Source organism: Vulpes vulpes, chromosome 6 (assembly GCF_048418805.1).
Source record: "Vulpes vulpes isolate BD-2025 chromosome 6, VulVul3, whole genome shotgun sequence".
NCBI classification, from domain to species: Eukaryota; Metazoa; Chordata; class Mammalia; order Carnivora; family Canidae; genus Vulpes; species Vulpes vulpes.
The window spans coordinates 107,855,066-107,867,522 of NC_132785.1; the positions used below are offsets into that span (position 1 = coordinate 107,855,066).

Sequence of the window (12,457 nt, forward strand, 5' to 3'; positions counted from 1 at the left end):
TGGGGATTATGAGCCTGGTCATTGGGAACAAACTAGTTCTAATACTTACTAAACTTGACAACTTGTCTCTCTGACCTCATTTTCCTTGTGTATAAAATGGAGGTAGTAATAATAATACCTATCTTAGTGGGTTGTGGAGAGGATTAAATTGGATGATGATTATAAAATGCCTAGTATGAATCTTCATAACCTTGGATCTAGCCACAGATTCTTAATATGACACCAAAAAATACAAGCAGCAAAATCAAAAATAGATAAATTGGACTCCATTAAAGTTAAAAACATTTGTGCATCAAAGGACATTATCAAGAAAGTGAAGTGACAACCCATAAAACGGGAGAAAACTTGGATTTCATTTATCTGATAAGAGGCCAGTATCTATAATATATAAAAAACTCAAACAACTCAACCAAAAGACAACCTAGTTAAAAAATGGGCAAAGGACTTGAATTGTGTATCCACAAATGACCAATAAGCACATAAAAAGATGCTGAACATCATTAGTTATCAGGGAAATGCAAAATAGACACAGTGAGATGTCATTTCACACCCACTAAGATGGCTATAATAATAATAGTTTTTTAAAACAGGAAATAACAAGTGTTGACAAGGATATGGTGAAATTAGAGCTCTCATACATTGCTGGTATAAATGTAAAATGATGCGGCCACTGGGGGAAAGTGGTGGTTCCCTAAAGGTTAAACATAGAGTTACCACCAGACCCAACGATTCCACTGTTAGATATACACCCAGAATTGAAAACAGAAACTTAAACAAATATTTGCACATGTATGTTCATGTCAGTACTATTCCTGTTAGCTAAACAATGGGGAAAACCCATTAACGGATATATGAATAAGCAAACTTGGCAAATACATACAATGGAATTTTATTCAGCCATAAAAATGGATGAAGTACTGATACAACATGGATGAATCTCAAAAACATAATACTAATAAAGAAGCCAGACACAAAAATGTCACATATTATACAATTTCACTTATATGAAATATCCTGGGTAATCAACCCATAGAGACAGAGAGCAGATTGGTGGTTGCCAATCAGGATAAAGGATAGGAGATAGGGTAGAGGGGGAGTGACTGCTTCTAATGAGTAGAGGAATTTCTTTGGGGGTGATAAGGATGTTTTAGAATTTGGTATAAGTGGTGGTTACACAATATTATGAATATACTAAATGCCATTGAAATGTACACTTAAAAAATTCACTTCTGTGAGAAAAATGCATAGGATGATGTTTGACACCTAGTTAGCTATCAATAAATGTTAGATTTTATTACTGCCTGATACGATTTATCATTTATTACTGCCTGATACCTTTATCATTAATTTAGTGGTGTGACCTTGGGCATCAGTTTCCTTAGTTGAAAAATGAAGTTGTTGTACTAGAAGACTCCTCAGATGCTTACAACATTAAAACTCTATTATTTTAAGACATTGTATTTAATTCATTTTGTGGGGAAAGCTGATTCTTACTCCTCCTAGGTTTCTCCTTTACTCTCATGCTACTGTCACACTCTACTGTCAAAACACTTCTGACACCACACATGGGTTTCTTTTTCCCAGTACCAAGCAATTCTGCGACACCAGCCTGATGTCCTGCTATTTAACTCAATTCTGACTTGCTGGAGATACTGTTAGATCCCACAGGTTAAGGACTTAGTGCCACAGGACTCCCCTCCCTCCCACTTCAGATACCTGTTGAAAGTCCAGTTGTTGTCACTTGTGCCTGTGACCTGATCGACTGTAAATTGGATGTTCCCACAAACTCTTCTTGGGTTTGGTAAGTTTGCTAGAGCACCTCACAGAACTCAGGAAAAGTTTACTTACTGTTTACTTTTCATAAAAGAATATGATAAAGAATACAGATGTACATCCAACTGGAAGAGATGTGTAGGGCAAAGTGTGTGGAAAAGGCACAGGGAACACCTGGGTGGCTCAGTGGTTGAGCATCTGCCTTTGGCTTTTTAGGTCATGATCCTGGAGTCCCGGGGTCGAGTCCCGCATTGGGCAGAGGGAGCCTGCTTCTCCCTCTGCCTGTGTCTCTCTGCCTCTCTTTCTGTGTTGTTTCTTATGAATAAATAAATAAAATCTTTAAAAAAAAACATAGGTACAGAGCTTCTGTGCCTTCTCCAGATGAGCCACTCTACCAGTATCTCCACTTATTTACCAGCCCAGAAGCCCCCACACCCTGTACTTGGTTAATTTTTATGGAGGTTTTAATCACATAGCCATGATCAGTCAGTAACTGCATTTCCAGCCACTCTCACCTCCCTGGAGCAAGGAGTGATATGAATGAAAATCCCAAGCTTCCAATCATGGCTTGGTCTTTCTGGCGAGCAGCCCCCATCTAGGAACCCACCACAAGTCACCTCATTAGAACAAAAGACACTACTGTCGCCCAGGAGATAGATGCCAAGGGATTTAGCAACTCTGTGTCAGGAACTGGGGTCAAAGATAAATATTAGAACAAAAAATTCTCCTAGGGTTCTTACCAGTTAGGAAATTATGAGAGTTTTTAGGAGCTCTGTGCCAGGAACCAGGGGCAGAGACCAATATATATACTTTTTATTATCTCACATTCATACAGCAGATATTTATTGTGTACTTTCAGGGTACTGTGCTAGGTACCAAGGACTTAGCAGTAAATAAGAGAGATGGTTTCTGCAGTCACAGAGTTAACATTCTCGTAGTAAAGGCATTACACAAATAATTGTTTGCTGATAAATTGTCTTAAGTAGAATGTGGGGCAGAGGTCAAGTGGGCAGTGATCGTTCCCCTGAGAAAAAGATACTTAAGTATGAAGAATGAATTGGAGTTAATTGAGTGAAAGAAAGGGAAATGAGCTGTCTAGAAGGAGTAGCAATTCTGGTTGTGGGAAGGAATACTAGAATGTCCTTGCTGAACTGAAAGAAGAATAATATGCCTGAAACAGACAGTGACTGCTAAAGTAGACAAAGGCTGGATCATGTAAGACTTCTTATTAAGGGATCCCATGGTGGCTCAGCAGTTTAGCGCCTGCCTTTGGCCCATGGCACAATCCTGGAGTCCCGGGATCGAGTCCCACTTCGGGCTCCCGGCATGGAGCCTGCTTTTCCCTCCTCCTGTGTCTCTGCCTCTCTCTCTCTCTATGTCTATCATAAATAAATAAATTTAAAAAAAAAAAAAAAGACTTCTTACTAAGAAGAAAAATTAAGGATTTTTGGACATTATCCTAAGAACACCAGGAAGTCATTGAAGGACTAAAGGAAGCAATATTCAGCATCTGGCCATGAAGAGAATGGTTTGGAGGGCGGCAAGAGAGGAACTAGGGACACCAAGTAGGAGGTCATTGCAGTAGCCAAGACTGTGATGCCTAGGTAGTGGCCAGGGAGGAAGGTCACTGAATTTGAGGATTTAGGACAAAGTCTTGATTGATTTACTGTGGGACATGAGAAAGGAGAGGGAGTTATCAACAATTAATCCAGATTTCTCCCCTGATCAAATAAATCAGTGGCATGTAAAGAACATTGGAAGGCCATCTGCTTTTGGCTGAGGTGGAATACAGGGACTAGATTCACTTTTCCACCTGGAACAATTTTTTTAAATGACAAAATCTATGAAACCGTGGTTTCCGAGAGACGAGTAATGAATGAGATGAGCCCTGTGATCATCCCAGCTTACTGCTTTGAGAGTTTTCAAGCTGTGGTACAGGGAGGGGGACCCCAGGCAGAGATTGACAGACTCCCTGAGGTGAAGAAACAGAGCTAAGAGTTTGGAGAGACCAAGGCAGCTGGTGTTCACAGGACAGAATTCCAAAAAGGAGAAGGCTACACAGAGAGAACCCAGGAGATCTGTAGAGGATTTTCCTGGAGTCTCCAACTGAGTACCAGTCCACCCATTCATGTGAGTAAACTACTGGAGGCTGAAGAGAGTACCATCTGAAGGGATTGGGCGAACAGTGACTGACACCATAGGCCAGTGCTAGTATCTAGTCCCACCAGCCAGACCGGAAAAATCTCGTGATTCATAGGACTCAGAAGGGTTTTGCCTCAATAGTGGTAAATATGTTTGTCAAAACTTCCACACTGTACACTCCAGGTATGTGCAGTTCATATGTGAATTATATCTCACTACACTTTTTAGAAAGAACAATGGAGGAGGAACCGATTTGTGAGGAAAAATTATGAGTTTGGTTTTTGACAGGGGTTTGGCTTTGGATATTAATTGGAGACATTGTGTAGGCAGTTGAATGTATGGAAGAGTGAGGTAGTTTGAAACGGAGTGAGGAGTGAGTGGAAGATAAGAAACGTAGATAATGCTTACTGAGTTCAGCTGTTAAGAGGGAGAGAGGTGGTTGCTACAGGGAGAAGTAGAGTCAAAGTGTATTGTTTGCTTTTAGACAATAAGTTTGTATGTGTTTAGGGGGCACCTGGGTGGCTCAGTCGTTTGAGCATCTGCCTTTGGCTCAGGTCATGATCCTGGGATCGAGCCCCGAGTCGGGCTCCCTACTCAATGGGGAGTCTGCTTCTCCCTCTCCCTCTGTCTTGTTTGTGCTTGTGCTCTCTCTCAAAATATTTTTTTTAAAAAGACTTGTGTATGTTTAAATTCCGGTGGCAAAGATGGGAGACACAGGTGAAGAGGGGTAAAGTATAAGTAAGCTTCCTGAGAAGGGCTAGGGTTTAGAGCACAGGTGTGCTGGCCTCAGGTTGGAAGAGAGGGCTACTATGTCATAATCAGAGGATGGGGAGAATAGATGATTATGCAGGTCTGTGCATTGATGGAAAGGTGAGAGAGTGCCTGTGTATTACATTACAGTGTTCCCTTTTCTGTGCCTCTGCAATTTAAATTGAATAAACATATCAGCAAATGAAGAGGTAATTAAATATGCTTTTAATGTGGAATGGTAACCAAAATTTCAGCATGATTTAGGAATTAAGTTGTTTAGTGGGTGGCTTAGTCGGCTAAGTGTCAGACTCTTGATTTCTGCTCAGGTCATGATGTCAAAGCTGTGAAATCAAGCCCCCTGTGGGGTTCTGCCTCTACACTGAAGGTGGAACCTGCTTAAGATTCTCTCTCTCCCTCATCCCTCTGCCTCTCCCCGCTGTCCTCCTCTCTCTCTCTCTCTCTTTAAAAAAAAAAAAAAAAAAAGTTTATTCTTAAGTACACTGGTATCTTCTTTTCCTATCCAGGCCATCCTTCAACAAATAATCAGCCCAGATCCTGTCCCACATTCCAGTGTGCTTTGTTAAGTACCACGCTTGTGCTTTTCCTGGGTTCTGGCAATCCTGAATATATTCCTAGTGTCAATTTAGAATTCCTAAATGCAAGAGTGTTTCTAACTGAGATTTGGAGGATAACCAAGAAAAAAAAGATTTGTTTGTATTTACAAAGTGACTTTAAAAAAATAAAGATAGTTTTATGGTCTTAAAGATCTCAGTTTGCAGTTTATTACACTTCTCAGAATAAAATCTATGTGGGGAAAACAGGTTCTAAAATGTAAAAGCTCTGCTGGGTTTTCTTTAGGATAAAAACGGTCCTATAGCATTGTAGAGAGATTAGAAATGGCATGTGTAAAGTGCTTAGCAAAGGTGTAAGTAAACCAAGTACATTGTGATGCTAATCATGTAACTGTATACATGTTAGGCATGAGAGACTGTAAGAACAAGAGACACTACTTATCTAACTGAAAATAATTGTTAAAGCCACAGAGGGGTTTTTTTTGTAGTGTGTATTTTTTTTAAGATTTTATTTTATTTGCGAGAGAGAGCACTGAAGGGAGGGGCAGAGGGAGAAGGAGAAGCAGAGCACTGAAGGGAGGGGCAGAGGGAGAAGGAGAAGCAGACTCCCCTCTAGGCAGGGAGCCCAACCCCAGGACCTTAGGGGAAGGCAGACACTAAACTGAGCCACCCAGACACCCCCGTAATGTATATTTTTAAAAGTTAAATATGAGCTTTATTTTTTTTGCCATTATAAAACAATACATATTCATTATAGAAAACATAAAGAAAGCAAAAATCAAACAAAACCACAGCATCCTAAAATGGTAGTCACTTTTAACATTTTAAGTGACCATTCTTCCAAGTCATCCAAACATCTCTAATCAATATTATACACACGTGCATGTACACACACACAAACACACACATGTATGCATATAAATATAAATTTTACGTGCATGGCATCATGCTATTCTTGTTCTACAATCTGCTTTTTCAACTTAGTTCGTCATGGACATCTTTCAGTGTCTGTAAAAACAGTAAAATCACTAGTTTTATGACTGTGCAGAATACCATTATATGGTTATTTGTCATGTATTCTTTTAATTCTCTCTTAGTGGACATTCAGGTTGTTTCCAGTATTTCACTAAAGTAATTCATGCTGCAATGAGCATCCTTTGCGAGATCAAAGTGAATGGCACATTTAATGTTTTTATACATCTTGTCAAAGTGACCTCCACACTTGTCCAAATTCTATTTCTGAGATTGGTAAATAAAAGCACTGTATTCCTCCAACTCAGCCAACCCTGGATATTGTTAAACTTTTAATATTTGCCCATTTTTTAAAAAATATTTATTTATTTGAGAGAGAGAGCACACAGAGGAAGAGGGAGAAGCACACTCCCTGCTTGGCAGGGAGCCCAATGCAGGGCTTGATCCCAGGACCCTAGGATCATGACCTGAGCTGAAGTCTTAACCCACTGAGCTGCCCAGGTGCCCCCAATCCTTGGCCTATTTTATAGAAACACTATGTTTCAGTACCATTTACATGCATTTCTTTGATTGCTAATGGAGTTGTTTATTGGCCACATGTTTTCCTCCTTTTATGAATTTCCTGTTATCATTCTTGTCTCCTTTTCTGTTGGTTCAGCTTCCCATATTTAAAGGTAAGGAAACTGAGGTCTAAAGAAATGAAGTGACTTTCCCATGGTCAGCCAGTAATTTAGGGACAGAATTGGTAATCATAGCATGCTGGAGCTGGAGGGGGATCTTAGACATCATCGAGTCCCAATCCTCTAATGTTACAGATGCAGAAACAGAGGCCTAAAGATATTAGGTGACTTGACTAAGGACAGCTACACAGCTCATTAATGACAGAACCAGGAATCTGAATCGTGTCTCATGAAGTGGGAAAGGCAAGTAACATTTTTGAGCCTGCTGTGTTTCTTATATGTGTTTTCTCATTTAATTCTCACTATTGTTTTACTATTGTTGATCCTTGAATAATGCAGACATTGCGGCCCTGACCCACCGAGCAGGCAAAAATCCTCATAGAACTTTTGACTTCCCCAAAACTTAATTACTAATAGCCAATTTTTTACCTGAAACCTTACCAATAATATAAACATTTGATTAGCACATATTTTGTATGTTGCATGTATTAAATACTGTAGTCTTGCAATAAATTAAGCAGAGAAAGGAAAATGTTTTTAATCACACAAGGAAGAGAAAATACATTCACAGTACTGTACTGTATTTGTCAAAAAATATCCACAGGTAAGTGGTCCCATGCAGTTCAAAGGATCAGCTGTACTCCCATTTGAACAGATGAGGTGACAGAGGTTCATCTGTTGTTCAGAGAGCTTCAGTGATTTGCCCAGTCACACACCTAGTTATTTGTAAATCTGGGCTAGAATTCAAGTCTTCTGATGCTTGATCCAGAAGTATCATTGCCTCTTAGAGTAGTAACAGTAGGTGTTTTTCTTGACTTCACTAAAATGTTCATTTGATAACATATGATTTGCCTCTTGAAAACTTGTAAATAAAATTCTGCCCCTGCTTGACAGTTCTTGTTTGATACTGGACACCAACTAAACATTTAGGAGCATAAGGAACTTTCATTTTAAGTAAAACCAGGTCAGGGCCCCCTGGGTGGTACAATCCATTAAGCATCTGACTCTTGGTTTGGCTCAGGTCATGATCTCAGTCTTGAGATCAAGCTCCGCCTTGGCTTTGAGCTCAGCAAGGAATTAGCTAAAGTTTCTCTCTCTCTCACCCTGTGCTCCTCCCTACACTCGCTTTCTCTTTCAAATAAATGAATCTTTAAGAAAAATAAGCAAAAACAGATCAAAGACCATGTCTTTGGCTTATGGGTGAATGGATTTGAGATCCATGAGCTAGATATAACTTAAGTTTTTGTGGTACAGATGTCTAGGTTGAAACTCTCAGTATTTCCTTAGAACCATTTTTATTCCATAGAGAGTAAAATCTTAACATATAAAATGAAAATGACATTTGGATTCTCTGAAGTGTAAAATGGACCTGAAATCATCAAGGGGTCAATAGGAACAAAATCGAAACCATGTCAATTACATCCTCTAGATCTCAAAAAAAAAAAAAAAAAAAAAGTGCCCGTTAACTTTCATTTCTTGACAGGTCTCAGAATTTCAGAATCATATTAGAGCTAATTTGAAGCTTCATCCTACAGAGATGTACAATTTTGCTGACACTGTTGGTTTGCCTCAGTTACATAGAAGTTAGTTGGTAAAAATAATGTGTTATGCGTTTCTGCTTTCCAAAGAGATCTTGTAAATGTTTGGGTTGATGGTTTTTTTAAACCTGCTAGTTTCATCTAACTAAGTTGGGGAAAATGATAGAGTGTGGCATGTGATAGAATCTTCCTTTTTTTTCCCTTTACAGAGGATTTTATAGAACAGAGGGGCCAATAATTAACTTACATGATTCTAGTCTTTAATCATGGGGCTCTGTTAAGTGTCATTATTTAAGAAATAGACATAATTTCTTTGGTATGTTCTGATTTTATTGGAATAAGAATTACACATTAATTAGCACATAGATTCTGGTAAAATCAAAGGTTTTAGTTTCATTTTGCCTTTTTTTTCCTTTACGTTTTTTTCCTCCCCTCCTGTAGCCTTTGCAACTGGAACAATGTAAAAAATAAAAGTTGAATGGTTTAGGGCCATACCACATTTCAGCTCAGGCTGAGACAGTTACCTAAGAGTAGAGGCTATTAGCTCAGTCCACTCCTGAAAAACAAGTATCACCAGAAGTAATTCTTATTCTAGTATCAGACATAACAGTCCTTTAAAATCTCCTTTGGAATGTTGAAAAGAGATCAAATGAAACCTTCAGAATGGTTATTTATTGGGGAAGAAGAAACCTCCAATTTCGTTCACTCATTGTAGCTCCACTTTCTCATTTTAATGCTCAGTCCACAGTGGCAATGGTAAAAGATGTCTTGCAGCTACAGAGATGGCAGTGGGAGAAGGGACATCACCTTTCCATTTATGGCTTGTTGCAGTTTGGCCTGTTTACAGACGGAACTGCTCTGAGTTCTTCTAGTAGAGAGTGAAGAAAATCAAGGTAGCAGCAAGAAATCAGCATTTATACATGACCTATGAATTGGCTAATTTTTAACATGCAGTTAGTTAAGAAATGATTACAGCTTGAGGAGTCGTGACCTCAACTTTTCATCAGCTCCATTGGATTGTGCCTCAGTTTGGAAATGAAGGAGGTATGCGGGAAGTTTTAATTGTACCTGTGTGATTTATCCCTAGTCAGCTCTTTAATTTCTTCTGGCTGTCTGAGGTTTCCGACATGCTGTAAATTTCCCCAACTTTTTCATTATCTGCAATTTCTTTATGACTCGTGAATCGGAGTGGAGAGAGAGTATGGATTTACAGCGGAGATAAACATGTCCATAAAGTCTGTATCTGTGTCAGTAATTGTACTGCTGTCAGTGACTGTCCTGTTTTACAGGCCTCTCTTGGGAAAGGAACAGGCTTCACTACCAGCGGCACTGAAGTGCTTGCTTTGATTTGCATTAACTTGCTGGGAGATTAGGTAGGGATGGTGGGATAGGAATTGATACTGGACCTTGGCCTCTCTTGTTAATTTATTTGTTTAAAGTCAGGGGATATTGTGTTGGATAACTGTGTACTGAAAACAGAACATGGACAACATTTGCTTCCTAAGTGAAATGCAAACTTTATTGATATGGTAGAAGTGAAAAAAAATCTCTTCTAACTTCATGTTATATATTGCCTTTAAGATGACTTCCCATTTTCTATCACTGTTGATAATTCAGCTTTCATCTTTCCATTTTTCTTTCCTTAGAATTAAAACGCAGGATTTCTCTTTCAGAACATTCATTCCTCAAGTGGGGCCAGCTAGAATTTTACAATGATTCCATCTCCCATATCTTAATTCTGAGCTATTAATGGCTCTTTGCCAATTGCTTGAAGTGGGGTGCCTTCAACCATTTGCCATGAGAAAGGAAGTCTTAAATCATAGAGAAATTCTTAATATTCTGCGTTTAAAGACCCTTCAGGATTTTTCTAGCATTTTCTTAGAGCAGTTTTGAAAGAAACCAAAGAGAAATCCTTTTAAAATAGATGGAGAAGCAACATACTTTTCTTCTAGTACATTTGGTATTGGAGACATCCCTCAAGAATCAGAACTGTCCTTGTATACTCTGAATCTTCTGCGGGGCAGCTTAAGAGTAGTAGGTGGCAGTACAGTTTAACAAAGAGAGGATAAGATGCAGGATAAATCTCAACCCTCAGTCAGCCCACACATCTGAGTAATATGGAGAGTTATCTAGTTGATTTTTCCGTACCTTTAACTTCTCTTCCTTCTTCTGCTTGCATTCTTTTTGCCATCTTTCTACCAGTAGATAGGAGAGGGAAGATTAAAGGAGATGATATGATATGAAATTGTTTGGCTTCTTTCCAGAAGCTTTGGTGAAAAGTATAGCTAGAGAAAATAGTGGCTAAAATGAAATGTGAAATTATCTGTGGTTTTAACTCTCTCCTGCTGCCATAATATTTTTTTCTTATTCAACAAGGGATAAACTACTTTTTTTTTTTGGATGAGAATAAGCTGCTCAGGCCCTTTATTTGTCAGTCTTTGCCCTTTAAATAGGAGCCTGCTCTCATTTCCCATCACACCAAGCAGTGTTCCTTTTTTTTTTTATTATTTATTTATTTATTTATTTATTTATTTATTTATTTATTTATTTATTTATTTATTTATGATAGTCACAGAGAGAGAGAGAGAGGCAGAGACACAGGCAGAGGGAGAAGCAGGCTCCATGCACCGGGAGCCCGATGTGGGATTCGATCCCGGGTCTCCAGAATCGCGCCCTGGGCCAAAGGCAGGCGCCGAACCGCTGCGCCACCCAGGGATCCCCCAAGCAGTGTTCCTAATAGAGTAAGTGACATTGTTAACCTAACTTTAGTTTGGGAAATTTCTAGCATATGCCTTCTAGGTTTGATGTAACAAACATACATGATAACCTAAAAATGACCAACCAAACAAAACTGCAAGTTGTCCTCTTACCTTGGTGCTGTAACTTCTGGTTTTGTTCTATGAACTTAGCTAAGTTTCTTTAATGAATGCCATTTTGGAAGTGCTCGGATCCATTTTGATGTCGACCTTCATTTTTTCTTTTGTCTTTTATCCATTTTATACAATCTGGTTGTTAGCACAAGTTTGGACTAGGTTAAGGAGTTTCACCTATGTGCCTGCTGAATCCAAAGAATGAGATGTCTTGGTCTGACAGTAGAAATAAGCTCTCTGATTGCTCAGGTTGAAAGGCTTGTTATTACTAAGACTATCCCCTCCTAGAAAATAGTTATGTAAGTGGGGAGAGTATAATATTCTAGCTTTGCAAGGGAAGCACTTTTCTTCTGGTTGGAGGGGAGATAGTTTATGGTTGTCTGCTTCTGTTTCTGCTGCCATCAGCTGTCAAATCAGTAAAAACAAGGGTCTAATTAGCCAACAGTCTTAGTGTTGGAGGATAATAGCATTAATAAAGAGCAACACAGGGATCCCTGGGTGGCGCAGTGGTTTAGCGCCTGCCTTTGGCCCAGGGTGCGATCCTGGAGACCCGAGATCGAATCCCACGTCGGGCTCCCGGTGCATGGAGCCTGCTTCTCCCTCTGCCTGTGTCTCTGCCTCTCTCTCTCTGTGTGTGTGACTATCATAAATAAAAAAAAAGAAAAGAAAAGAGCAACACAATAAAACATTATTTGAATATGAATTTGTGTACCTGCTATTCACTGAAATGGCTCCACAGCAAGAATTGATAGCTTTGTATTAAAGGGTTAATAAACAGTGCTTGCTTCAGCAGCACATATATTAAAGGGTTAATAAACATAGGCACTGGAGAATGATTCCAGAACATGTCTCCAGATTGAAAAATGACAGGCAGTTCTTCCCTACTCTACTCAATCAGGCTGAGAATGGAATCCAAGAGTAGCCAGGCTTGAAAACTAAAGGGTGGGCTAGAGTATTGATCTGTTAACTGCTTGTAGAAGGGATAATTCTTGGGTGAAAAATCCTCAAATGCTGTTTTACTTTTTAAGATCCCAGACTTCCGTGGCTTGGTAAAGATTAAAAATAGTTTATTTCACATTTTCACATAAAAGAATATTAATGCCACAAATAGGTCAAGAAAGAAGCTTCTCTTCACTAACTCAAGAAGATAGTGCCATTAA

General features: G+C 39.2%; 1 protein-coding gene across 4 annotated transcripts in view; it reads left to right on the plus strand.

Moving 5' to 3' along the window:
• The window catches only part of LIN52 (lin-52 DREAM MuvB core complex component), a 124,054-nt gene that overhangs the window by 34,578 nt on the left and 77,019 nt on the right, over positions 1-12,457 (plus strand). Inside the window, exon 6 of one of the 4 annotated variants that reach the window (XM_072762029.1) lies at positions 7,025-8,344. The exons of the other annotated variants lie outside the window; for them this stretch is intronic. Within the exon in view, the coding sequence (XP_072618130.1) occupies positions 7,025-7,044 (20 nt within the window). The 3' untranslated portion in view covers positions 7,045-8,344. Of the gene's footprint in view, positions 1-7,024; positions 8,345-12,457 lie in introns of those variants that run through there. 4 annotated transcript variants of the gene reach the window in all.